Source organism: Protomyctophum bolini (genome assembly GCF_963924005.1).
Source record: "Protomyctophum bolini genome assembly, chromosome: 3".
NCBI lineage: Eukaryota > Metazoa > Chordata > Actinopteri > Myctophiformes > Myctophidae > Protomyctophum > Protomyctophum bolini.
The window spans coordinates 8,735,091-8,758,441 of record NC_137864.1 but is presented as its reverse complement, the minus strand read 5'-3'; the positions used below and the strand labels follow the sequence as shown (position 1 = coordinate 8,758,441).

At 44.6% G+C, this 23,351-nt stretch overlaps 1 protein-coding gene across 1 annotated transcript in view; it reads right to left on the bottom strand.

Moving 5' to 3' along the window:
* The window catches only part of LOC308312064 (protein sidekick-1-like), a 313,497-nt gene that overhangs the window by 70,125 nt on the left and 220,021 nt on the right, over nucleotides 1-23,351 (bottom strand). Inside the window, exons 7-13 of the mRNA XM_080758887.1 lie at nucleotides 22,788-22,963; nucleotides 9,382-9,465; nucleotides 6,227-6,421; nucleotides 4,799-4,915; nucleotides 4,228-4,395; nucleotides 1,723-1,825; nucleotides 285-458 (exon numbers count right to left, since the gene is read on the bottom strand). Of these exons, the coding sequence (XP_080615013.1) occupies nucleotides 285-458; nucleotides 1,723-1,825; nucleotides 4,228-4,395; nucleotides 4,799-4,915; nucleotides 6,227-6,421; nucleotides 9,382-9,465; nucleotides 22,788-22,963 (1,017 nt within the window). The remainder of the gene's footprint in view (nucleotides 1-284; nucleotides 459-1,722; nucleotides 1,826-4,227; nucleotides 4,396-4,798; nucleotides 4,916-6,226; nucleotides 6,422-9,381; nucleotides 9,466-22,787; nucleotides 22,964-23,351) is intronic.

Genomic DNA, 23,351 nt, shown 5'->3' with positions numbered 1-23,351 from the left:
AAGCTATGATTCCCTGCTTTCACATGACATGAAAATTCAAAAATAAATTCAAAATAATCCAATGGCAGTCCTGGCAGAATGTGGGAACAGAACATGGCCCAGGTAGGATGTGTACATTACGGCAGACTTTGGTGCTCTATTAGACTGGTATGTATTTATTTGCAAGCAGTATGAGAGGTTCCTTAATTGGTATTGGCTTGAGATGAGCTCTGATGTGAGCTCTAATTTAAAAATGGCCGTCCTGTACAATGAACCAAAATAACAAAAAAAACTGCCAAGCTCACATGACTTCGAGGCGCGCCGAGTGGGTGTCGTTGCCGGCCTGTGACGTCACGGTGCAGGTGTAGTCCCCGATGTCACCTGACCACGTCTGGCCAATGGTGAGGGTGCCCTGCCGCACGGAGACACGCCCACCGCTTGAGGGAAGGACAACGACTCCACCGCGATCCCAGCGGAAACTAGAGACATGTTTAGAGAGTTTATACATGTTACTATGAAACTAGAGGGAGACATGCAAGTTTACACATGACAAACACATGTTACTATGAAACTAGAGGGAGACATGCAAGTTTACACATGACAAACACATGTTACTATGAAACTAGAGGGAGACATGCAAGTTTATACATGTTACTATGAAACTAGAGGGAGACAGGCAAGTTTACACATGACAAACACATATTACTATGAAACTAGAGGGAGACAGGCAAGTTTACACATGACAAACACATGTTACTATGAAACTAGAGGGAGACATGCAAGTTTACACATGACAAACACATGTTACTATGAAACTAGAGGGAGACATGCAAGTTTACACGTGACAAACACATGTTACTATGAAACTAGAGGGAGACATGCAAGTTTACACATGACAAACACATGTTACTATGAAACTAGAGGGAGACATGCAAGTTTACACATGACAAACACATGTTACTATGAAACTAGAGGGAAACAGGCAAGTTCACACATGTCAAACACATGTTACTATGAAACTAGAGGGAGACATGCAAGTTTACACATGACAAACACATGTTACTATGAAACTAGAGGGAAACAGGCAAGTTCACACATGTCAAACACATGTTACTATGAAACTAGAGGGAGACATGCAAGTTTACACATGACAAACACATGTTACTATGAAACTAGAGGGAAACATGCAAGTTCACACATGACAAACACATGTTACTATGAAACTAGAGGGAGACATGCAAGTTCACACATGACAAACACATGTTACTATGAAACTAGAGGGAAACAGGCAAGTTTACACATGACAAACACATGTCGTTATGTTATTATGAAACTAGAGAGAGGGACACATTTATACATGACAAACACGTTATATAGGGTTGGGAATGATCCTTTAGGATTTTAACGATTCTGGTTCCGTAACGATCCGATTCCTTAGTGGTTCCAAATGTATCCCTAATAGGTCTGTAACTCTGAGAGTGTACAAATGGACCCATGAACCAAATGGACCCTTACACATTTGGGTCCATTTGGGTCCACTCTCAGAGTTATGGTGGTCCTTGCTATGTAAATGTAAAACCACCGGTATTGTGATTAGCATTACATGAAGTCTGCATGCCAGCTCCAAATGTATGAACTGAATCTGGTTCCTCAATATTGGAACCGTTTCCTTCCAGTTCCCAACCCTACGCACACACGCACGACGCACGCACACAGTGCCACACACACACAAATCAGGCATACCTGACAATGACTCTGGGGTCATGAGTGGCGTTACACTTGAGCGTCGCTGTGGTCCCTTTGATGACGCGCTGGTCTGATGGAGGCTCAGAAATGACTGTACGACCTGAAGACAACATCAACAACAACAACAACGTCATCAACACATTGTACCTATCTGTCAGCAGGAAGTGCTCCTGGTCCTGGGTGGCTCTGGGAAAGATACACTCTCTCCCATAGACATATAAAGGTAGACGGTATCTCAACGGAGAACATGGAGGCAACGGGAGGCAATGGAGCGTCACAGTCCCGCCCCCTACCAGGGCCCAGGAAATGATTCTCCGTTCATTTTCCTCATAGACATTTCAAAAAGTATTTATTTAAAGACGTTTACGCCGCGGACAAAGCCAACTCTTGTCGTGACAAATCATGACAACAAACAAAAAGTTTTGGGCCGAACAAATAATTGGAAAGAAGAAGAAAAACGGCAGGTTACAACACTTTTTTTGTTGTTTTTCTTCTTAGTAATTATTTGTTTGGTCCAAAATATTGTGTTTGTTGTCATGATTTGTCACGATTCCAGTTGGCTTTGTCTGCGGCGTAACCGCCTTTAAATAAATACCTTTTGAAATGTCTGTGGGAAAAATGCATTGGGAATCATTTCCTGGGCCTGGCGTCGTCATGGAAGGGGGTGGGACTGCGACGCTCTATAGCGATGCGTGATTGGATTGCATTGGAAAGCTTTCCCGAGACCCCTTGCGAAGCATAGCGGAAGCCAAACAGAAGAACGGAAGTGGACGTTCGGTATAGGCCAATCAGAGGCCTCGACTCCCTCTTTCCCAGCAGCGCTTTGCCTTCCGAGATTCCGCTTGACTTCCTCCTCCCGTTTGGAGACGGGTCTCTCCAACCAAAGTGCAGCGACCAATGAGGCATCAATATGTTTTTAATATCTACAGTATGCTCTCTCCACCCTTGTTTATGCAGGCAACAGTGCTCATTATTCAGGTGGTGGAAGTGCATGCCTGTTCAGATGCAAAAATAATGAGACCCTTCCTTCCACCGCTAATTAGTCTATAATTTACACAGGCAGATTTCATCTGAAAGAGCACACGGGCACGCTCGTTCACACTCGCAGGAAGGAAGGCAGGCGCACACACACGCACATGCACACACACGCACACGCACACACACACACACACACACACACACACACACACACACACACACACACACACACACACACACACACACACACGCACGCACACACGCACACACTTATATTTACCAGAGTTCTGCTTATACTCTATTAGTCATGCTTGTTCTGCCAGATATTAGTCACTACGTTTTGTAGAGAATGCAACACATGTGTGTGTGTGTGTGTGTGTGTGTGTGTGTGTGTGTGTGTGTGTGTGTGCAGTGTGCTTACCCTGTCAGTAGGTACTGTGTGTTCCTAAATGGAGTATGCTTCTTGCATCCCCTTTTGTCACTTTTGTGACAAAGGTGTTTACTATGTTGATATATCTTGATCACTCTTTCTCAGGCTTTGTTGCTTACAAAGTTAAGAATGTTAAGTAGATATAGCATGTGGTTTAGACAGATGTTAGTTCCATTGATTACTTATCCTAGTATCCTAAAGTGTCTACACTACATTGTTCTCTCTGCACTCTACCACTGAGACTATGTGTATCTTGTTTATTGTCCATGCTTGCTCTGCTTATGCCAATCTTATACGTGTAAGTTGCCCTATACATAAGAGCGTCTGCTAAATGCTGCTAAGTTGTAAGTTGCATGTTCCTAACTGGAGGCAGTGCAAGGTGACGTGACCCAGCTGAACAGAGCCATTTGTTTTAATGCAATGCCGTCCACCTTAAATCACACTGCTCCATACAGAGGACCCGGCACGCCCAGGACAACCGCAAACTCATTTCACCCAATTTAGTGTGAAACGGCGCGGCAGACAACACCAAATCAGGCAATCGATAGGCTGACCAGCTAATCAATCATCGCCTGTCACCTGGCCAATCAGCATATTACCTGACCACTAAAGCAAAGCAGCACAGCTTGCCCCAATGTCCAATCAGGCCTCTTGCGGTGACCTCGGGTTAATGAGAGTCGACGTCTATGGATGAATTAGTGTCTATTTAACCCATTTTGCGCAGGAACCCCTGTTGGTGTTAGCACTATGTTATGCTTTAGCTATTGAAAAATAGCAGATCTATAGCGCGCCACCGAGTGGCGCGCTACGAGCTTGTAGGTCTGCTATTCTTTGAAAAAACGAAGAACGACTGACATCGCTTTTTCAGAAAACTGTCAGGATGTAGAAAACATTTTTTAGAATCTGATCTCAGGTCAAAATGGGTTAACATAAACAATATTGAATAGAGGTTGTGTATTTGTCTGTGTGCGTGCGTGCGTGCACGTGTGCGTGCGTGCGTGCGTGCGTGCGTGCGTGCACGTGTGCGTGCGTGCGTGCGTGCGTGCGTGCATGCATGCGTGCGTGCGTGCGTGCGTGCGTGCGTGCGTACGTACTCCAGATGGTGAGTGAAGCGGTCGCATTGACGAATCCTTCCGAGTTGGAGGCGACGCAGGTGTATTCTCCTGAATCCTGGAGGCTGACCGGCTGGACCTGCAGACCTCCTGACTCCAGCAGCATGAACCGTGGGATCTGGACCGAGCCACTGGCCAGGATCTGAGAACCTACACACACGCACACGCACAGACGCACGGTCGCACGCACGGACAAACAAAATGACATATTATTTATGTCCACATAAACAAGAGTACAAGAGCACCTTGTGCAGAGGACATGCTGTAAACACGGCCTGCAGTGCGAGTCAGCCTGTAAGAAAACAGGCGGTTACTCAATGTGTCTAGACAGCAGAACATTGTTTTATATAATATTACGTTGACGTACCTGTCAGTCACGGCAGACATCATTACATAAAAAAACATCAGAAAGGAAACACACGCTCACTTTATGACCTTGCTTTAAGTTTCAACATTGAATCCATTGAAGCAGTATCCTTGAAGCAGTGTCACCCACAGTGTGTGTGTGTGTGTGTGTGTGTGTGTGTGTGTGTGTGTGTGTGTGTGAGGGTACCTTTACTCCAGGTAATAGCAGGTTTGGGGGCTCCAGTGGTCTGGCAGGTAAACAGAGCAGTGTGGCCATTGGTTACCGTCTGCTCGGATGGCGGTTGCAAGAAGGCGGGGGCTACACCTAGCATGCACGTCCGCACGCGTACACGAACACGCACACGAACAGACACGCACGCACGCACGAACACACACACACACACACACACACACACACACACACACACACACATCACAGAAAACAGACAGTTTAGACACATTAGCATCATATATTGTCCTTCTCCGACCTTGTGCATCCAAAACTATTTTCCGCGAGGCATGGCCAAAGCATTTCCGGGGGTTCCCAGCCAAAAACGTTGGAGAAAAAAACCACTGAATGAAAAAGATATTAACAGAAAATATTCCCAATCTGTGAAAAATATCAATCATTTTTCCCCAATGTGTTTGTAAAGGTGACTACTATAGTAACACATTCTTACAAAGACTTTTCCCTATAGGTTGATCCCTCACAAGCAGAATTAAACTTTTGAAACTTTTTCCTGGCTACAGTAGGTTATTAATGGTTCCCTGCGACTTTCAGCAGCTGTCACATGCAGATTCCCCCCTAGGTAAACCGAGTTTCAGTCTTTGTGAGATGTGTTACACTAGACACCTTTGCAAACACATTGGTGAAAAAATGGGAAGGAATTTATTCTCAGATTGTTTTAATATCCCCCGACTAGAGGTTCCTGCCCAGCGGCAACGGTATGGCAGTACGGTAAATGCTGCTTCGGTGCGATGCCGGATCCTTCAGGGAACGCAGCCACATGTTCACGTCTCTCCTCCAATACATATTACATAAATACACATCTCGGAATGTCACTTTCTATAGCCTCTAAATACTTTAACAAACAAATTCAATTGGTTTTGTTTGTCCACGTTTAGTTTTTCTTCCTAAACTCGTGAACTTAACAAGACTTGTGAACGTTTATTGTGTAATTGGTTCTCTGCTGCGTGTTCTATTTTTAGAGCGTATATATTTGATGCCTTTTCTGTTCTTTCTGTACTGCTAACACATGTCTTCTCTCTGCAGAGCCTCCATCCTTCTATTCCCAGTCCCAGCCGAGGAGGAAGACAAGAACATAGACAGTAGTGTAATGTTTTTGTGCCAAGGAAAATAATTCAAAATGATTCAAAAGTAGATCTGCCTTTTAGATCTTAAATCTTTAGTTTTAAATAACCAACATATGATTGGATGAAGTGGTTAAAATGATTGTGATACTGCTTGATGATTGTGATACTACGTAGCGTGCCACCGAGTGCCGCGCTAGGTAAAAAAATCCTACATATTCTTTCAGAGTGAAAGTTTTTTAAATTTCGACGTCAGGTCTAAATGGGTTAAATGTGTGTGCGTGTGCATGCATGCGTGCATGCGTGCGTGCGTCTCCGTGCTCACTGGAGACGATGAGCTGCGTGTGCGCTTGGTTCTCTCCGGCGGCGTTGCGGGCGATGCACTGGAATATCCCGCCGTCTCCCGGCTGCACGCGGCGCACCGTCAGGCCCGCCGCCGCGCTGATCTTGTAGCGGGGGTTGGCCAGTCTGGACAGAGGCACCGCGTCCTTGTACCACTCTATCCTGGGCTGTGGCACTCCTACACGCACGCACGCGCACGCACACACACACACACACACACACACACACACGCACGCACACACACACACACACACACACACACACACACACACACACACACACACACACACACACACACACACACACACACACACACACACACACACACACACACACACACACACACACACACACACACACACACACACAAACACACAAACGCACACACACTTAATAAGAATCTCCACCACTGCTCATTATGACAAACGGACCCACACTCCTCCGCTTCCATGTAATATGCATGCCGGCGGGATCGCTGCTAATTATCTATTGATTGCAAGGTGTGGGCAGTTAAGGGTAAAGGTGGCACTGATAATATTTTGATTGGAAGGCGCTGGCGGACACGTAAAGGGTAAGGGTGGCACTAATAATATATTAATTGTGAGGTCTGGGCCAAAAAACACAGTGAATAAAAGATGTGAGGAGGAGGGCAGAGATCCAGAACACTGAGCAGCTAATAGGTCATAAAGATCTGTGTATGTGTGCGTGTGTCTTTCTTACTTGTGTTATTGTATAATTGGATGTATATTCTTAATGTTATCTTGCACAGTGTATACACTATACTCTATTTTTCGTCCAAAGTTTCCGGTCGCGGATTAAGTCCGCTTGTAAATCAGTCCATGTGTTCCATAGTTAGAGCCAATTGAAAATACAATGGTGGTCGCGGCAAAAGTGGAATGATCCAGGAAGAGAAAAAGGTGAACGCCATTGAAAAAAGCTGTGAAAGTCTTCCAGAACTCTTCTGACTTCCTTCACAGGTCTTACCAATGATACGAATTAAGGTAGAAGGGAGTTCAAACCGCACCTCTAGCCTCTAGCAGCCTATAGCAGGCCAGTCTGGTGCATCTCAGAAGCCTCTAGCCTATAGCAGGCCAGTCTGGTGCATCTCAGAAGCCTCTAGCAGCCTATAGCAGGCCAGTCTGGTGCATCTCAGAAGCCTCTAGCAGCCTATAGCAGGCCAGTCTGGTGCATCTCAGAAGCAGGACAGATAACATGCGAACAAGAAGGCACTGGGGCAGCTCAGACGATTTAGGCCCTTAGTTTATTATAACAGGGCGTAAGTAAAAAGTGACAACGTTTCGATGTGTAAGTTACATCTTCGTCAGGTCATAGCCGGGGGGGCAACACAGTAAGGCTTAAGTGCACACATGGTGCAGGGGGCAGGCCCTTATAGTTAACCAATGTCACACAGCCAGCAATCAGTAGTTCATACATATTTTTCACGTGGAACCTACAAGTGAGGAATTATCCAGATGAAAGTTAATGTGCATTGAGACTATAAATATACAGACTATAAATACAACACAGGTGTAGGAAGGATAGAACAAAATATTTGGTTTAAGAGACAACTATCAAGTTCATATTTAAGTAAAGTGTCGAGTACAGAAATAGAACAAACAAACTCTCTCCCCATGCCTTCGGCCTGGTGGAGACAACAACATTTTTGGCTGTCATATTTAAGTAAGGTGTCAAATACAAAAATAGAACAACATTTTTAGATTAAGAGACAGCTGTCAAGTTCATATTTGAAGTACGAAGTACTGACGAAGATGTAACTTACACATCGAAACATTGTCACTTTTTACCTGCACCCTGTTATAAGATACTAATTAAGTGCCATTTAGTGCACAGTGGTTCTCAAACTTCTCAAAATGTCAAGGCCTCCCCATAACACCCGTACAGGGCCATTTAGAACCCACTGGTGTAGCAGAGTGTTTCTATAGTGAACCAACATGCACAATAGCAGCACCCTGACACCGTTTGACCAGAATGGAACATCATTGGTAACACCTGTGAAGGAATGAAGACGAAAGATGCCAGTATGACATATATATATATATATATATATATTCTCATTTCCAAAATGTCGTATGTTCATATAGAGCCTATTGCAGCACGCGTATAGGGTGAATTTTAATGTCTCTAGCCCAAATACAATAAAGGCCTTAATACCTATGAAGTTGCCTGATGGACCTGGGCGTTTGTATGCCTTTCTGACATAATCTTCCCTTCCTGCTGAACACTAGGCTATTATGTTCCCAGTTCAAGGGATTCCCTGTTCAACAGATCACCCTCCCCACCCGGCTTCCAACCCTGCGTGAACCCATTCAGCGGGGCGACCGGCCAAGCCAGATGCAACAATGGAGGATTCAAAACTCCAGTCTCCACGGTGGTGAGCTGGGGCAAGAACTTCAACACAGCAGCTCCAACCCGGATGCCTCGAGGCCAATAAATGTTGGCACAAAGCACAATATTGAATTGGATCGCCTTTTTCTCTCCCTCACAGACACAATCTGGTAGTTTGTTAAGCCCAACACCCACCGTCTGTGAAGCGACGCGGCACAGCCGTTGGTGCGCGGCAACGCCTGGAAAATAGAACAGCGGGCGTATCGGAGCGTCAGGCGAGGCGTGAACGGGCGCCAGCGCGCGTCGGACGCCGCCGGTGTGGGATAGGTTCATTGAAAATAACGGAGGCGGCTGTTTTGACGCGCGGCGTTCACAGACGGTGTGTAATTGGGCTTTACACCTGCTGCAGTATATTTTTAAAATGTGCCACTTCCTCTCTCTCTCCTCTCTGTGCCCTTTATGAGTGTGTGTGTGTGTGTGTGTGTGTGTGTGTGTGTGTGTGTGTGTGTGTGTGTGTGTGTGTGTGTGTGTGTGTGTGTGACTGTGCGTGCGTGCATGCACTCCTCTCTGTGCCCTTTATGAGTGCGTGCGTGCGTGCTCTCACTGTCACCTTGATGGCTCTGGAACAGAATATATACTTTGGCAGACTACTACTTACTCTGGGGAACAAATATAAACAAAACAATGGGAAACAATTGCACACAGAACACTGTGATCACTGAACACCGTTGAAATCATACTGTTCAGTGTATAGAAACTGTTCACACACGTGCACGCGCGCGCACAGCTTACCTGTAGCCAGGCAGGGGATGTCTACGCTCCTGTCCATGTCAGCGAGTGTCTTCCTCTTGGGCTTGGCGGAGAAGGACGGAGTCTCTGTGGAGAGACAAGACGTCCATTGGAAGGATGAGAACTCCATGAGAACAGAAAGCATCGGCGGTTCTATGAATAGAACACTCAGCAGAGAAACAATGACACGTCGCGTCGCGCAGAAGTTAAGTTACAGTTCAGTTACATCACCCCAAGTTTAGAAAAAGTCAAACAAAACCGCAACCGAAATGCTTTGTTTAATAAGAGGCATATAAAGCAACATTCTGCAATGTGTATTAATATTAATCTATGTAATACATGGGGGTAGAGAGGCGGTATAGGTCTACAGCTGCATTCCCTGGAGGATCCGGCATCGCACCCGAGCAGCGTTTACCTTCCGCTATGCCTCCTGAAAGGCTCTACTACCCACAGAAAGCAACCACTAATAACACCACCAAGGACAGCGGCGGCCTGTTCCCCTGACAACCACTGTCTTTTCCCTCTGCGTTTATTCCATTGTCTGACATTATGACTTCACATAATGGCGGCACAACGGCCACTTAGTCTCCGCCGCTATACTTAAGTTATACTGTACCTCATGGCGTCATTCATAAGCATGCACAGCTGCATGTATGCTGCCAATGTTGACTGTGTATTCATGTATACCTGCTTTCACAAACAATCTGTACGTGTAGTCCAATATCTTTATGTGTTCTATATTTAACCATGGGGGGTTTTATTTATCTCCTTTCCCTTGCTCTCACTGTAACTGTAGCTCTGTCCTCTCTCTTCTCTCACCCACCACTGCTTTACAGTTTACACCTGTAAAACCTGTGATGTGACAAAATACAACCGATTCTGAATATTGATGTCCTCCTAGCTGTTGTCGAGTGGGGAATAGTTGAGTTTGGGTAAACCTCTCTCTCTCTCTCTCTCTCTCTCTCTCTCATGTGAACCGGGGTATATAGCCTAATCATATTAACTTAAAGTACAAAAGACATTGGGAAAATGTATTCATTATAAATAGGTCCCGGATTGTAGCTTCAAGATAAAATGTCAAATGACTCATGACGGCTAAAAAAAGAACAAAATGAAAAACAAATTATTATTCTGTGCGGATGGACTTGAAAAAATGAATCCCTTCAAAACAAAAAAACAGAAAGAAAGGAGCAAATCAAGACAATGAGACATAATGTGTGGGCTAAGCCAAGACAGGAGATGTAATTGTTCAAAGGGTAAAAGGACTAATAATAATAAAAATATAAACAAACTGTGGAAAGGGAATACAATAAATCAACCCCTACATGCAGAAGATCAAAAGCATACAGCATAACCCAACTTTAAGCATAATATAATGTGAAAGAAGAGAAGTCAGCAAGCTTTCCCTGACTTTCAAAGACGTCTGGTGTGTGTGTGTGTGTGTGTGTGTGTGTGTGTGTGTGTGTGTGTGTGTGTGTGTGTGTGTGTGTGTGTGTGTGTGTGTGTGTGTGTGTGTGCGTGTGTGTGTGTGTGTTGTCGCATTCCATGCCAATACATTGATGACCAGCGGTGGTTCCTTTGTGTCGAAACACAGCCTCTGCAGAGCCGGTGATAAAATTATTGGCTTTGTGTGACAAAAGCAGACAAACAAACAAACACAAAACTCTACAAATTCAAGGCTTCATGGGGGGGGGGGGGGGGGTGAACTACTACTTTAACAACAACAGACAGAAGATTATGGGCCCTATTGGGCCGTAAATTGGCACCACTTGTGCTACTTACTTTAGCGTAGATGGCACTATATCTGAGCACTAAAGCACTCCAGCCAGCGCATGGTATTTAGACGTCAGACTGAATGTGTCATGCAGGCGTGTTTCTGGCATTCAATTCAGACCCCTCAGTCACCCAGAGTGTTAAACCAATTAGAGTGTCGGCTCCCGTTTACCTTTAAGAAACATCCGCCCCTCATTATAGTTAGTTAGGTAGACAGATTCAGAAAGTTGGACGAGACACAAACTGATGGAAATTGCATTCCACCATCTATAGAAGCAGTATTAATAACGTGATGGTGTGAAGACACACGGGGGAGACTCTCTGCTCACCCAAACATCACATGGAGAAGGAGAGGTATAGACCAATTAAATGCAGTGGCCCTGCTTTGCAGCAGTCATAATCACTATAGCTCTCCGTCTACCGAGCAGTCTCCGTTCCTATACTCTCACCTACAGCATGGTCATGAAGTGTGGGTCTGGGTCATGACCGAAAGAATGAGGCCGCGGATACAAGCGGACGAAATGAGTTTTCTCATTTATATAGCGCCTTTATCCAAGGCGCTTCACATAGATTGTACAGTATTGTGCATTACAATACATGACATTCACACACTCACGCACACATTCATACACCGATGGCGGGGGAAACCATGCGAGGCACCGACCAGCACATCAGGAGCAATTATGGGTTCAGTGTCTTGCTCAAGGACACTTCGACTCACTTTCTCTCTCTCTCTCTCGCTCTCCTTTGTTCCTACACACAACACAAGGCTAAATTGCATGGCAAACACACACAAAAGACACATGCAGTGTTTGTGTGTCTGTGTGGGTAGGAGGGTCTCTGTGTGTGTGTGTGTGTGTGTGTGTGTGTGTGCAGCCGCAAAAAATCTCCCTGTTGTTGTGAAATGTTGTTCAAGCCATCTATAAGGAGACTTAACTTCTCATTTCTTCCACTTTAAGGTAACTTATTTTTTTCACAAACACACGTGCACGCACGCACACACGCCCAAGCCCTCTGCACTCCTTACGATAACGCACAGCTCACACTTTTGTCTGTACACCGTGTGTGAGAACAAAGGAAAGTCTGAGTGTGAGACACCGTAAAGACAGTGAAAACGGCATGGAAGAGAGTTGATGGATTAAGTGACGTGATGAATACATTAGAGCCCAGATCCAAGATACAGATCAGACAGCATGTCATATCAAAGCACTGGCTTTGATATGGGTGGAGGAGATGGCCCGCTCCGACCTCAGGGCTTTGATATGGGTGGAGGAGATGGCCCGCTCCGACCTCAGGGCTTTGATATGGGTGGAGGAGATGGCCCGCTCCGACCTCAGGGCTTTGATATGGGTGGAGGAGATGGCCCGCTCCGACCTCAGGGCTTTGATATGGGTGGAGGAGATGGCCCGCTCCGACCTCAGGGCTTTGATATGGGTGGAGGAGATGGCCCGCTCCGACCTCAGGGCTTTGATATGGGTGGAGGAGATGGCCCGCTCCGACCTCAGGCACATTTTTGTCGACTAAAACTATGACAAAAATGTCCGTCGACTACCTTTTTTTCCGAACGAGAAATATATAAAAACTAAGCTAGGATGACTAAAACTAAGACAAAATATATTGACAATTTTGTCAAAAACAAACAAAAAGAAAGCTCAGAAAAAAGAAGAGGTAGCCTACTTGAAGATCTGCAATTTTCAGCATGCAATGAAGTGTGAAATCAGGTGTTATGATGCCATCAAGGCCCGCTTTAGTCGACTAAAATTTATGATATTAAGACTAAAACTAAAACTAAAACATTTCAGATGACGACTAAAGCTACTACTCAAAAGACTATGACTGAAACCAAATCAAAACTGTCAAAATGAAGACCGTTTCAAACGAGAGGGCGATACACAGGCAAGATGTAGCAAAGGTGCCAAGTCTTCCACAACTTTTGAACACAAATTAACAACCACGTGCACAGTACTCACGCATTGGACGATGACACATCCAACACATCACGGATCTAATGCCTAGACTCTTCACAACAGCTGTCCACACACCGCGACTGCGAGGTCACATCGTATGCAGATGAAACGTAACGTTAATTATGAAGATGGACACTAATGAATCTATTTGTGTAAGATGGCCTGCCAGCGTTCCATTATAATCAAATTCACGGTGCAGGGGGGGGGGGGACTGCGTGCTGCGCGCCGTTCAAAGATATATACACCGCTATTACTAAGTTACGACAGTGTATCAAAGTAAAGAAAAAGTAAACATTAATGCATCTCCAACTTCCATCGTGTATAGGGCATAGGGCATGGATCTCCACCTTCCATCGTCACCTACTCTGTGCTCTACACAGGCAGGAACCGCTCTAGTGCTCACTGCGTTCGCAATAAGTGACGACCCAAGAGCTAAGTCATGTCTTTCAGAAAAGAGAGTATTCAATGAATTGCACACAGGGAATAATATTAAGTGTCGACAAAATACACTTTTGCTGACTTTGCTATACTACTGTATGTCATGAGTTCTCTGTCTCTATAGTGCCCTGTTCTTAGTCCTGTATTGAATGTTGTTGTTGTGTGTATTTTGTGTGTATTTTTACTATGATCTGGCTGCAAAACCAATTTCCCGCAAGGGACAATAAAGCTAACCTTGAACCTTGGAACATTGCAGATAAAGAACCCGCCCCGGATAATGCAAGAAACATGAGCGTCTGAGCGGAGGCAGACATGACCCTGCACCATAACACGGTGGCTTCTCTCACACAATATATCCAGTCCAAGCGGAAAGCCTTTCAAGTGAACACTAGTGCTGCAAAGCTGCTGGGCAGAGTGCAGAGGGTGGTTGGCAACATGAAGGGAGCTGAAACCCTGTGAGAGAAACAGCAGTTCACCATGTCTCCACATGATAAAATAGTTCACTTGACCTGCTATAGAAGACTTGCAACATGCTGCAGTCTTTGCCACACTCGTGTCAAGGGAGCTCAGACAAGGGGAGGAGGAGGAGGTGAACACTAATGCGAATGACCATATATCCAACGCTGAAGACGTACTGTATAGTCATGGTGTGGTGGAACCGGTTAGAGCTGGTATATAATATATACCACTCGCTTGTGGACGAGTAGCACACAATCCCAGAGCAAAACTTCAAAAGCACTTCGAGCCAACCGATGAAGGCGCTCAGTCCCTACAGTAAATTAACCCATTCTGACCTGAGATCAGATTCTATAAAAATGTCTGTTTGAAAATGACAGTTTTCTGAAAAAAGCTATGTTTCTATGTCAGGCACATATATAGAAACAGTACGTCATTACGTCAGTCGCGGTGATGATCAGCCATCACCGCGGACACAGACCCATCTCTCTGTTTTTATACCATCAGACAAGTCTTTTCACTCTGGAGCTATATCACTCCCGTTCATTGATTGGTCTAGAAGTTGGGTAAACCACAGGGAGGCGGGGTCAATCGGGGGACATCACCACGAGTATGACGGCCTCAACTCTTATCACCGTTTTAGGTGATACGCTATCACCTAAAACGGTGATAACCTATAACCAAAAAGTATGTACTGTATGAGCCTTAGGTCTGCTATTTTAGAAAAATCGAAGAACGACTGACACAGAAACATAGCTTTTTCAGAAAACTGTCAGGATTCATAGAAGACATTTTTAGAATCTGATCTCAGGTCAAAATGGGTTGAAGAATATTGGCAAGCAGCATAAGCGCAGATTAACTTCTTCAGTGTGTGAGAGGTATAGAGACTGTGAAACGAGATTTGTTTCACAAAATGATAACAGGGTGAAAGAAAGTGCATGTGGTTGTGAGAGTGCAAGCCTAAAAACATGAATATGTTGCCTCACAGGAGCGGAAGTATAAGTGAGTGACAGGGAGATACTGTGATAGTTACGGTATACATGTACAGTACTGTGTAAGTGATGTTTACGGGCATAGACTGTAAACATGAATGAACTCCAAAACTCCTTCAAACTGAGCTCCCTGCCATCCTTCGGTCAGTTCAAAAGAAATGCTCCGGAATATGTTTCACCGTGATTGCTCCTGCTTCTGTCGATTTATTTCACTGATGGTTGTTCTGTACAAAGTTCCTTTGATTTATAATGTTGTTTGATGTATTATTATCTTGTGACTGTATTTTATGCATTGTAACCTCGGCTACGTTGAAAATGAGGGCTTGCCCTCGACTGTATTCCGCGTATAAATATAGGAAAGAAAGAAAGAAAGAAAGAAAGAATGAATGCAGAGGCGCAACACTGACCGAACGCTAGGGGGGGATATAGAGCGGCGCCGCGGAGCGGCGCCGCCGAAAAATACGTCCCCCCCACCACCCTAGGGGAGGGGGGGATGGGGGGGTCTAACCACCAAAACGTGGGGTTATGGTTAGGGTCGGACTACAGAGAGGTTGTTCCAGTGACTCAATGCACATACAAAACTGCTTTGGCACAGTTATTATTATTATTATGAATTACCTGGCAGTGGCTGTGATTCCTCCTTCTCCCATGTGTCTCAAAACGTAAAAGTTTAACCACATTATCAGCAGTGCCTAAAACAGGTCAAAACTCACTGACCATCTGTAAGTCAGCCTATTCTATATAAAATGTACAACACCTGGGCAGTTTTCAGGAGAGGAGACTTGGTTCGCATGTTTTAAATATGTAGTTGCACCTTACCTGGTGTTGACAGTTGTGCTTTCATTAGCGGCTAATATAATAATATAAATCTCAAAGTGGGGTCCGGCCGTCCGGGGACCCCTAGAGGTCCTTGAGCCGTGAGTTCCAGGGGGTACAGTACAGCTACATGATAGTTTGGAACCAAATGGACCCTTGTCGCCTTGTGGCATGTCATGTGGACGCAGCGGGGTCCTTGAAATTAAACGGGTTGAGAATCACTGCTACTGCTAGAGCTGTATAAATCTTCTCTTATGGGGGTCCTTAATTCTTATCGTGGCCTTTCTTAGCAAACAAATAAGGCCACTGTTGGTCGGGGTGGTGTTGCAGTCTATTGTTGTTATATTACTCGCGTCGCCTCTCTTCTTGATTCAAAATACTCATGGAGATCGGCTTGTTTTGTCAGAACAAATCATATTTATTTCTCCTTCTTATAACATAAACTTTGTATTTAAATAAAACAAAAAGAGCCTGTGAGCGCGGTCAACAAACTGTGACGCTTCCCCGTCTATCACATTCTCTCCCAGCAGGGAGTCCATTCTACATTCTCTCCCAGCAGGGAGTCACCTATATGTGATCAGGTGCCTAGCACCTATACAAATCATTTCACAAAAGGGGAGGGGAAACCTCCATTCAGTCCGTCAAATTCATAGCTTAATTATAATTTAAATGACCGCAAAATAAACAATACATATAGCAGGCAATAAATAGAATCTGAATAAATACAAATAATCATAAATAGAAAATGGCTCTAACATACCAGCCCCGAATTGCTTACAAAGCAATTACCAAATAATAAGACATCAAAGAGCCATTAGAATGAAAGCATATAGGACACTTGTCCTCAGCATATAATATGCATAATCAAGTTCATTATTCTTTCTTCTTGTTCGTATTCAAGTCCGTTATTCAAGCGACCAAAGTCTGTATGATACAAGCGAGTGTGTGTCTGAATGTGTGTGTGTGTATGTGTGCGTTGTTCCGGAGGGGGGGGGGGGGGGGTGTCATATCCACTAGTCAGAGCCATGTGACCAGAAGAAGGGGCTTAGTAGGCTCTGTCAGCTGTTTCCAAGAGCAGGCAGAGCTTGGTGATGGGTATTTGAATGATGTTGGTCTTGGTTTCTACCAGGACGCTATGAACAAGTCCTTGAGGTCCTGGAAGGGTCTTGATGACTCGTCCCAGGAGCCACGAGTTCCTCGGTGCGTTGTCATCAACAATGACAACGAGATCTCCAGGGATGAAATCTCTCTTGATTTTATTCCATATCCTTGGTCCCACATTTCCGAAATAGGTCGGCGAGGTGTTGTACCTGCCTCCATCTCCTTTTATTCCATTGTCAATGTTAGGGTCCAGCTTGTAAAGAGAGCTTCTTTTACTGCACTGTTTTCCTTTCTCCAGTGAGGACATTTCCTCCTTGAAATGCTGTCTTTGCTTGTGGCAAATGGTGTTTTCAGCGTTTTCCAAGTCCAATGAAAGGTTAAGTGCACGAGTTGCATGAGTCCCAGAGTGTTGTAACTTCTGACTCGTATCCAAAAGAGGTTTAATTTTTTTCTTGCGTTTCTTGCGTGTATGGTAAACACCATGGTGTGGTCTGTACCGCAGTTTGCCGTTTTCCTTTTGTAGATCTAGTGGTACCTTCCCTGTGAAGTCATGTGCATGTTGTTCTTTCTCAATGTGAACGATTGAGATCCGATTCACCGAAACCATGCGACGTTTCTTATCCACAGCAGTGGAAGCATGCAGTGGTCCATTCACCACCCAACCTAGCAATGTTTTCACTGCGTAGGGACCGTTATCCTGACTATTGATGATTTTCCGTGGCTCCGTGGCTTTTGGAGTATTCACTCCAATAAGGAGCTCCACGTCAGCATCAATTCCTCTGACCTTGATCTCATGCAGATAAGGCCATTTGTCAAGATACGTCTGGGTGAGTATATTTCTTTTTGTTACAGGTATCCTGTCTTGGGTGTATAACTTGGGCAATGGCAAGTATGTACCACCTTCCATGTTTCTTACTTCTAGACCAGTCAGCTCAAAGCTCTTGACAGTTTTCTCTGTTCCCATGGTTTGCATTAGAACTTCAGTTCTCTGTCCTTTAGCATCAAGCTGCCTCATGAGCTTCTCTGTACAGAATGTATCGGTACTACCTGGGTCCAGGAAGGCGTAGGTGAGTACACTCTTATTTCCACTGCGAAGTTTCACCTGCACTGGCACTATAGCAAGTACGCAGTCTTTACCAGCCCCGGTTCCTTCACCCTCTCTAAGTGACACCAGAGCGCTGGTGACAGCTGATGTATCCGCATGCCTTTCATTATGCCATTCTGCCTCGTTAGATTTGACCATCTCTGGTTTGAATCCATTAATGTGCAGAATAGTAGGGTGTTTGGCCTGGCAATTCTGACAGGTCATTCTTTGTGCACAATTACGGCCCAAATGTCCTCCTCTCAAACATCTAAAGCATAGTCCTCTCTCTCTAAGAAACTGAATTTTAACTTCATGTGCTTGTACATTCATTTTCTGACATTCAGATAGAGGATGCTTTCCTGTACAGTAGAGACATGAGGCATCATGCACACCTAAAGGCATGTTGACCGGTGTATTTTCAGCGTTGCTGTCAGACACAATTTCCATTGTAGTAGCAAAACTACTTCTCCTCGTTGTAGATCTGCTTGATTTTGAGATCTTCACCTCGTGTAAGTCACTAATGTCACCGAAACACGGATCTTGCAGTATACTGGCCTGCTTCTCCATAAATTTAACCAAGTTGGTCAATCTTGCTCTCCTATGAGTCTGCTCCAAAATGTCACAAGCTGTTTCTCTCCATTTTTCCCTTAATTTATAAGGCAGCTTGGACACAATCAGTTTCAGGTTAGAGCCCAAATCCAGCTCCTCTATATCCTCCAAATCTCTCATTGCATTACAGCAGCCTCTCAGATAAAGCGCATAACGGTGCAATGCATCTCCATCCTCTGATTTAATAGAGTTCCAATTCAGAGCTTTTTCCATATAGGCACTTGCAATCTTCATGTCATCACCAAAATGCTTCTTTAGCAGGGTTTTGGCCTGAATGTAGCCTTCGTTAGCATTCATGTGAAGACAGCTCCTAACCAATTCTTTGCAAGGCCCAGAGGTATATTGTTCCAAGTAATATAGCCTATCTTGGCGGCTTTTTGTTTTTTCCTCAATACAATGTTCAAATGACCTCATAAATGCCTGGTAATTTAGAGGGTCACCATCGAAAACTGGGATTTCTATAGAGGGAAGTGATGTCATTTTTTGCTGAACAATCAGTAAATCAGCAATCTCATTTTGCCTCTGTATTACAGTCAAGAAGTTGTCATTGTTTGACACTCCAGTTCCTGTCCCAAATTTCATTGGTTGCTGCTGTTGGGTCCTGTGAGTTGATACTGGTGGTACTGGTGCTGGTGGCTGCCCTGGGCCACGGTTTGACATTCCTTGAAATGTTGTTTTTTGTCTGGCTCCAAGTGAATAAGCCGGGTTTGGATTGACTGGAAATGGCTCAGCTGGGTCAACTGTTGTATTTGCATTTTTGGTTTTACTTTCATAATAATCATTCATGGCATCATGTGATTTTGGCTGTGGCATTTGTGGTTGTGATTTAAGCAGTTCTGATGGTGGTTGTGAACTGGATTCAAAATCCGCCAAGATCTTTATTTTGGCGTCATATTCAGCCAGGCTGATATCCAGTTCCATTTGTTCCAGTCTGTTTTCTAGAGCCTGCTTTCCCTTTAATGTTGATGCCCTTATAAGGAGTGCAGCCTTCTCTGTCTCAGCCCTGAGACGGGTTGCCTTGACTGACGAAGTGGTAGATTTAGTTGATTTTGCTTTTGATCGTTTTGACTCATTTGACACATTTGAGGCACTGTCATGGGGTTCCACGGTCATTTGTTGGTTTTGTTCATTTACCCATGTGTCAACTTCATCCAAGAACTCGTGAAACACAGTTACTTTTGGTTCATACCATGTATCATTATCATCCTTCTTTGTCTCGTGAGACAGGAGATTTTGAACCAACCCATGATAGTGAACGAATTCATCCAGTGACATTTTAAATGAGGCAACATCATTATTAACCTCTTTCACATTTCCACCCGGTACCAGCAAAGTTTGAACCTCTCTCATTTTACGAGTGCAAACACCAAGTTTCCCTCTGCGCGTTCCACATAGTGATTTAACATCATCCTCCGCCGCGGCGGGGTCCACAGAAACCTCCTCATCCATATTGTTAAATCAGTAATGTTCTCCACACAGTTTGAGTTCGATCAAAGATTTTATTTGAGAACCTCCCTTTGATTTGATTTCTCAGTTATGCAAAGCATTCCTTCATTTCATTTTGCTTTTCATTTAGTTTCATTTCAAAGCATCCATTTTATTATTTCCCAACATCAGCGCAGCATTTATTTTTCGTTCCAATTAATTTCAGCGCATCCATTTCCCAACAGCGCATCAGCGCGCAACATTTGCTTTTCGTTTAATTCACTCCAATAAAGCAACAGCGCATCGGCGCGACATTTCATTCATAATTTGAGCAGCAGCTCCTTTGTTTTTATAGCCTTGGGCTAGGCTACTACTCACGGCCCGTTGGGGAAACAACTTCAAGTCCAAGGTGAGGTTGTCGTCAATGTCGCCGTTTCCAAGCCGCTTGTAGTTGTGAAATGTTGCCGTCCTTTACTACCGCACCATGCGGAGTTTGTTGACTAATATCGTGGCCTTTCTTAGCAAACAAATAAGGCCACTGTTGGTCGGGGTGGTGTTGCAGTCTATTGTTGTTATATTACTCGCGTCGCCTCTCTTCTTGATTCAAAATACTCATGGAGATCGGCTTGTTTTGTCAGAACAAATCATATTTATTTCTCCTTCTTATAACATAAACTTTGTATTTAAATAAAACAAAAAGAGCCTGTGAGCGCGGTCAACAAACTGTGACGCTTCCCCGTCTATCACATTCTCTCCCAGCAGGGAGTCCATTCTACATTCTCTCCCAGCAGGGAGTCACCTATATGTGATCAGGTGCCTAGCACCTATACAAATCATTTCACAAAAGGGGAGGGGAAACCTCCATTCAGTCCGTCAAATTCATAGCTTAATTATAATTTAAATGACCGCAAAATAAACAATACAGGCAATAAATAGAATCTGAATAAATACAAATAATCATAAATAGAAAATGGCTCTAACAATTCTCTTCTCTTCAAATGGGGGGAGGGGGGTCCGCGGGCTAATACGTGTCCATTTGGGGGTCCTTGACACGAAAAGGTTTGGGAACCACTGTACTAGAGTAGAGGATATAGTATATTCATTCATCTCCTATCGATCTAGTCAATACACGTTAGACGTTACCAAAAGTTGTGCGTGACACCAAAAGTGTTGACCTATTGAATCCTGTTCCTGTATTATTAGAATCATTACGCAATCACCACAGAGTGCAAAGCACATTGGGTCACTGATGGTGGTGTAACAACTTCCAAAAAACCGAAGGTAGATGGGCCAAACCATTTTGGGATTTAGACAGGGGTGGATCAAATATACCCTTCAAAATATATCGCGTTTATGAACGCAGGATTTCACAAGTATTACTCCTAAAATAACTTTGGAGCCAGGGGGGATAAAGGGGGGGACCCCCCAGCCAGAGGGGGACCCCCAAACTCATTTGGGGGGGACCAATGTGACGCTGGCAGGGGATTCGTCCCCTCCGTCCCCTAGCTTATTGCGCCCCTGAATGAATGGACAACGTCATGCCGCTGGTTTCCACAGACCGTAAATGAAGTGTGAGGGACTTGGTTCATACAGAAACTATTTTTCTTTTATCTACAAAACCCATTTAGAGTTAAATTCAAAGATTTGCGCCAATTCTTTACGATTTTTCAAAAATAGCAGACCTACAAGCTTGTAAATCTGCTATTTTTCAATAGCTAAATTATAACATAATGTTTAAAACACAAAAAGGGGTTCCCGCCCAAAATGGGATAAACACCCTTTATCTTCCATTCCTTCCCTGTGTGACATAAAGTAACGCAAATACTTCTGTGAAATACTAGACGAGCTACTTCTGTTACTGCGGAAAAATATGAAACTTTTTCCAACGCGCATAAGCGATCATGACGATTATGACAATTATGCCAAGTGATTGCGATTACCTGAAATAATTGCGGTAATTGTAACAGGCTTGTACATTTATGAGTGTTGCACTGTCCTAATGACGAGAGAGAGAGAGAGAGAGAGAGAGAGAGAGAGAGAGAGAGAGAGAGAGAGAGAGAGAGAGAGAGAGAGAGAGAGAGAGAGAGAGAGAGAGAGAGAGAGAGAGAGAAAGAGAGAGATAGGGAGATAGAGAGAGAGGGAGAGGGAGAGAGAGAGAGAGAGAGAGAGAGAGAGAGAGAGAGGGACAGAGAGATGGAGAGAAAGAAAGAGAGAGAGAGAGAGAGAGAGAGAGAGAGAGAGAGAGAGAGAGAGAGAGAGAGAGAGGGAGGGAGAGAGATAGAGAGAGAGATAGAGAGGGAGAGAGAGAGAGTGAGTAGAATATATAAATATTCACTGCATACTCTCTCTCTCTCTCTCTCTCTCTCTCTCTATCTGTGTGTTATGATCACTCTCACTCTGCCAATCAGTGCAGATCAAAAGCAACTGATGAACTCTAGCAGAGAAGTTTCACATCATCAATCACACAATATGTGGCAGAGCGCACGCTGTTTTCTATTTAGATACTGTACGCGCACTGTAGGCGCACACGCTCGCCCACACACACACAACACACGTACGTACGCACGTGCAGTGCACGCCGTTCCCGTATTGATCGCTGACTCTCGGGAGCGCAAACATAAATTTGGAGCATAGATTTTATGTGTGCGTCAGTGCGACAGTGTCTCTTTGGTTTGCTACGTGCAGCGAGGACAAAGCCAATTAGATAGATTAGATAATGGCTGTTAATAATTTGTAGTGTTGTCTTACCCATGACACTCAGGTGTGCCCTGGCCTCCACCGGCTTGGCAGTGCTGTTGCTAAGAGACGCCTCGCAAACATACACGCCTGTGTCCGACAGGGCGGGGCTGGAAATAACGAGCCGACGCCCGCTGCTCAGCCGACGCCCATCTCGTTTCCATGACAACGTTAGCCTGTCCACCGGCCTGGGGGGGAGGAGAGGAGAGGAGAGGAGAGTGACAGGGCAATTACAACATATTACATCCATCAGTTGATGTGTCAATGAGGCATGGAATGGAGGATGACGGTGTGTGTGTGTGTGTGTGTGTGTGTGTGTGTGTGTGTGTGTGTGTGTGAGAGCAGTGGATCCACTCAGCACACAGAGGTGCATCACTGTCACCCTGCATGCTGCTGGTGGCAAAAAGGCAAAAGGAAAACGAACAAAACAACTGTAATTACTGTAATTACAGTGGTGTAAAGTAAGTAACCAAGTACATTTAGTCACTTAGTACAATATATATTTTTTACTTTACTGGAGTATTTCCAATTTTCCAAGTTGTTGTGACGCATTGTATTGTCAGTTTGTAGATCGGT